At 40.4% G+C, this 5,000-nt stretch overlaps 1 protein-coding gene across 1 annotated transcript in view; it reads left to right on the plus strand.

The window, feature by feature from the left end:
- Nucleotides 1-5,000, plus strand: part of LOC109103661 (receptor-type tyrosine-protein phosphatase mu-like) — a 203,259-nt gene that overhangs the window by 108,137 nt on the left and 90,122 nt on the right. Inside the window, exon 11 of the mRNA XM_042719198.1 lies at nt 3,179-3,281. Within this exon, the coding sequence (XP_042575132.1) occupies nt 3,179-3,281 (103 nt within the window). The remainder of the gene's footprint in view (nt 1-3,178; nt 3,282-5,000) is intronic.

Consider the following 5,000-nt stretch of genomic DNA (forward strand, 5'->3'; position numbering starts at 1 on the left):
AACCACCTGGAAAGTGCCTAGTAACCACACAGAATGCCCTAGGAACAACCTAACTGCCTTAGCAACCCCTTGGTAACCACCCAGAACACTCCAGCCAGCAACCAGTTAGGAACCTCTCACTAACCACATAAAATACCCTAGCAACCACCTGGAAAGCGCCTAGTAACCACACAGAATACCCTAGGAACAACCTAACTGTCTTAGCAACCCCTTGGTAACCACCCAGAACACTCCAGCCAGCAACCAGTTAGGAACCTCTCACCAACCACATAAAATACCCTAGCAACCACCTGGAAAGCGCCTAGTAACCACACAGAATGCCCTAGGAACAACCTAACTGCCTTAGCAACCCCTTGGTAACCACCAGAACACTCCAGCCAGCAACCAGTTAGGAACCTCTCACTAACCACATAAAATACCCTAGCAACCACCTGGAAAGCGCCTAGTAACCACCCAGAATGCCCTAGGAACAACCTAACTGCCTTAGCAACCCCTTGGTAACCACCCAGAAAACTCCAGCCAGCAAACCAGATAGGAACCTCTCACTAACCACATAAAATACCCTAGCAACCACCTGGAAAGCGCCCCTAGTAACCACACAGAATACCCTAGGAACAACCTAACTGTCTTAGCAACCCCTTGGTAACCACCCAGAACACTCTAGCCAGCAACCAGTTAGGTACCTCTCACTGACCGCATAAAATACCCTAGCAACCACCTGGAAAGTGCCTAGTAAAACCACCAGAATGCCCTAGGAACAACCTAACTGCCTTAGCAACCCCTCTGGTAACCACCCAGAACACTCCAGCCAGCAACCAGTTAGGAACCTCTCATTAACCACATAAAATACCCTAGCAACAACCTGGAAAGCTCCTAGTAACCACCCAGAATGCCCTAGGAACAACCTAACTGCCTTAGCAACCCCTTGGTAACCACCCAGAACACTCCAGCCAGCAACCAGTTAGGAACCTCTCATTAACCACATAAAATACCCTAGCAACAACCTGGAAACCTCCTAGTAACCACCCAGATTGCCTTAGGAACAACCCTAATTGCCCTACCAACCCCATAGTTACCACCTAGAACACTTTAGCCTAGCAACAACTTAGGAACCTCTTAGTTATCACATAAAATTACCTAGCAACCACCTGGCAACCTCTTAGTAACAACCTTGAACACTCTAGGAACAACCTAATAGCCCTAGCAACCCCCTAGTTACCACCCAGAGCACTCTAGCCTAGCATCAACTTAGGAACCATTTAGTAACCACAAAATATGTCCTTGCAACCTCCTAGTAACCACCCAGAGCACTTGGAATTATTTACCATTTAGTAACCACAAAATATGTCCTTGCAACCTCCTAGTAACCACCCAGAGCACTTGTTTACAACTGCCCTAGCGACCATCTAGCAACCTTCTAGTAACCTCCCAGAAAACTTAGCCCAGCAACCAGTTAGTAATCTCATAGAAACTACCTAAACACCCTAGCAACCTCTTAGTTACCACACAAAATGCCATAGCAACCTCCTAGGAACCATCCAGAACACCCTAGCAACAACATTACAGCCCTAGCAACCATCAAGAAACCTCTTAGTAACCACCCAGAACACCCTAACAACCTCTTAGTTATAAAAAAAAGCCCTAGCAACCTCCTAGTAACCACACAGAAGGCACTAGGATCAACCTAATTGCCCTTGTGACCCCCTAGTTACCATCCAGAACACTTTAGTCCAGCAACCAGTAAGGAACTTCTTAGTAACCAGTTAAAATGCTATAGCATCCACCTGACAACCTCCTAGCAACCACCCAGAACACCCTATTCCAGCTGCCACTAAGTAACCTCATAGCAACCATAGCAACTACCCAGAACATCTTAGGAACCTCTTAGTTACTACACAAAATGCCACAGCAATTACCTAGTAACCACTCAGAATACATTAGGAACAACCTAACTGCCCTAGTTATCATAAATGCCCTAGCAACCTCTTAGTAACCACCCAGAACATTCTAGCACAGAGAAAACACTAAGTTACCTCATAGTTACTGCTAAGAGCACTCTAGCAACTTCTTAGTAACCACACAAAATGCCCTAGCAACCACATGGCAACCTCCTAGTAACCACACATAACACCCTAAGAGCCAGCTAACTGCCCCAGCAACCATCTAGCAACCTCCTAGTGACCACCCAGAAGACTCCAGCCCAGCAACCACTTAGTTACCTCATAGTAACCACACAAAACGTCCTAGCAACCACCTGGCGGCCTCCTAGTAACCACCCAGAACACCCTAGCAACCTCCTAGTGACCACCCAGAAGACTCCAGCACAGCAGCCACTTAGTTACCTCATAGTTACCACACAAAACATCCTAGCAACCACCAGGTGGCCTCCTAGTAACCACCCAGAACACCCTAGCAACCTCCTAGTGACCATCCAGAAGACTCCAGCACAGCAGCCACTTAGTTACCTCATAGTTACCACACAAAACCTCCTAGCAACCACCAGGCGGCCTCCTAGTAACCACCCAGAACACCCTAGCAACCTCCTAGTGACCAAACACACAATAGTAACCTCCTAGTAACCATCCACACTCTAGCTCAGCAACCACTTAGTAACCACACAACATACCTTAGCAACGACCTGGCAACCTCCTAATGATCTCTTAATATATATATATATTTTTTTACAATTATTTGAACTTTTATGATTCAAAAAAAATGTCCTTGCAACCTCCTAGTAACCACCCAGAGCACTTGTTTACATTGGTTACCTCTTTTTTAAAGCCTTAAACGGCTTGGCACCCATGCACTTAGCTGAGCATCTGAGACCGTATGAAACAGAGAAGATGTCTTTTAAAGAATTGCTGGCACTTCCAAGAACTAGATATAAAAGTAAAGGAGACCGCATTTGCAGTGAGGGCCCCCAATATTTGTTAGTGTGTATGGATGTATGTTTTTTTTTTGTTGTTTGTTGAAATACTTGTATAGATGTGCTTTTAATATTTTGTGCATTTTGGGTTTGATCTTTTTTTTTTTGCTTTTTCATATTTTGTGTATAGCTCTTCATGAATGTATTTTTTTTAATGATTGTGTTATTATACTGTGTAAAGCACTTTGTGCATTGTAGTTTTAAAAGTGCTTTGTAAATCAAATTTTACTTGCCTAATTACTTACTTTGCAGCTCCGTTGATGCCGGTGTACGATCAGGAGACTCCTCTGAACCAGACGGACAGCACGGTGACGGTGGTGCTTAAACCGGCTCAGAGCCGAGGCGCTCCAGTCAGGTACGATTAGTTTAGTTTAACTTTCTCTGGATGTCCGTTGGCTGTTTTTATCAGTTTTTCCTCCTGTATTGTTTGTGGATTCCTCCGAGTGAGCGTTGTTCTTTGAAGCGGAGAACAAAGTGTGTGTGAGTCTTCAGAGCCTCGTCCCTGAACCGCTTTTATGTGTTTCTGACTGTGTCACCGCGGCCCCTGACTGTCCCTGCGCTCGCAACCGAGCCTGTGAACACAATCACCGGCTCATTAATAAACGCTGCACATCACTCAGGTCATCCCGTGGAGAACATATTTCAGCCCAAATCAATAGAAAAATATGATATTAGATATTTTTCATTCACTAAATGAAAATTTATGTACTTTTTTATATGACATTTTAGCTCATTTAAACAGTTCCATAACCACAGGTGTCCCTAGTATTTGATGTATGTATTTGGAAATATCTGCAGCGCTCCATTATGCACCACTCTTTTTGTTATGAATGACAAGAAATTAAAAAGGGAAATTTTTAGGCTCGTCTGTCTATGTCACACTTCAAAATGATTGACATGGCAAATAAAATCCAGTTTTAACAACGAAAGACTTCAGAATGAGATGTGAGTTGCTAAACATTTAATTTTGGACAACTGTTTTATGATAGAAATGTGGCTGAAAGAAATAACCAGTGATGCAAACTACTCAGTATTTAATTTAATTTATTTTAATTTTATTTTTTATTTTTTATTTAATCTGATTTTTATTTTTTATTTTATTTTATTTATTTTATTTTATTAAAATTTTATTTTTTTATTTTATTTAAATTTTATTTTATTTTATTTAGCTGTTTTGGATATATATCTTATCATTTTAATCATCATGTGATTCATTACTGAATGTGACAAAAGAAGAAACATTAATGGAGCTGTTTTTGCCACAATCAAGATTTAGAGTGAATTTGTACATATTTTAAAAGAAAAATATTATTTGCAAATATTTTTGAGTTTACCTTTCAGTTTACAGTAAATTCTAGTTCTTTTGCAGTTCTTCTTCCTGTTTCTCTGGTCACTTTGAATCTCTTTAAACCTTTAATTATTTGTAACACCTTACAACAAGATCTCTTGTGAACATTAGATAATAACAAAAACTTTAACAGCATGTTATTCTGTTTTATGCATTTGTATGCATTTTTATAATAAAAGGGTTTATGTTCACAGTGTATTAACTAATGTTAAAAGATCATTTTTGATTTTACAGAATGTTGAGATGAACTAAGATTAATAAATGCTAAGTATTGTTCATTCTTAATTCATGTTATTTAATGTTAACCAGTGGAACCTTTATATAAATGAATATTTTATATGAAGGAATGTGAGCTGGATATGTTTTTGATGTTTTTTAGGGTTCAGTCGCTCTATAATTCTAATCTTTTATTTTTGTCTGTGTTTGTGAAGGTTTGTGTCTCTGTGTTTGTCACAATCACAGGCAAACATCATTATTTACTGCTGCATGTTCAGCGTGTTTAATAAGAAGCGGATAAAAATGTAACATCTTCAGCATAAGAATATTATATTATAAAGTGCTGCTTTTATATTGGATATCCCGGGACTGACGCTCGACTGTACACTGCACAAATAACCACAGTAAATTACAGTCATGTTTACCGCAGTAATCTCTGCTGGTTTACACCGCCAGCTCCATCATTTAATCTGATCTGATCTGATCAAATCATGTTTTTACCTCGTCAAC

Source organism: Cyprinus carpio, chromosome B2, assembly GCF_018340385.1.
Source record: "Cyprinus carpio isolate SPL01 chromosome B2, ASM1834038v1, whole genome shotgun sequence".
In the NCBI taxonomy this organism is placed as follows: domain Eukaryota; kingdom Metazoa; phylum Chordata; class Actinopteri; order Cypriniformes; family Cyprinidae; genus Cyprinus; species Cyprinus carpio.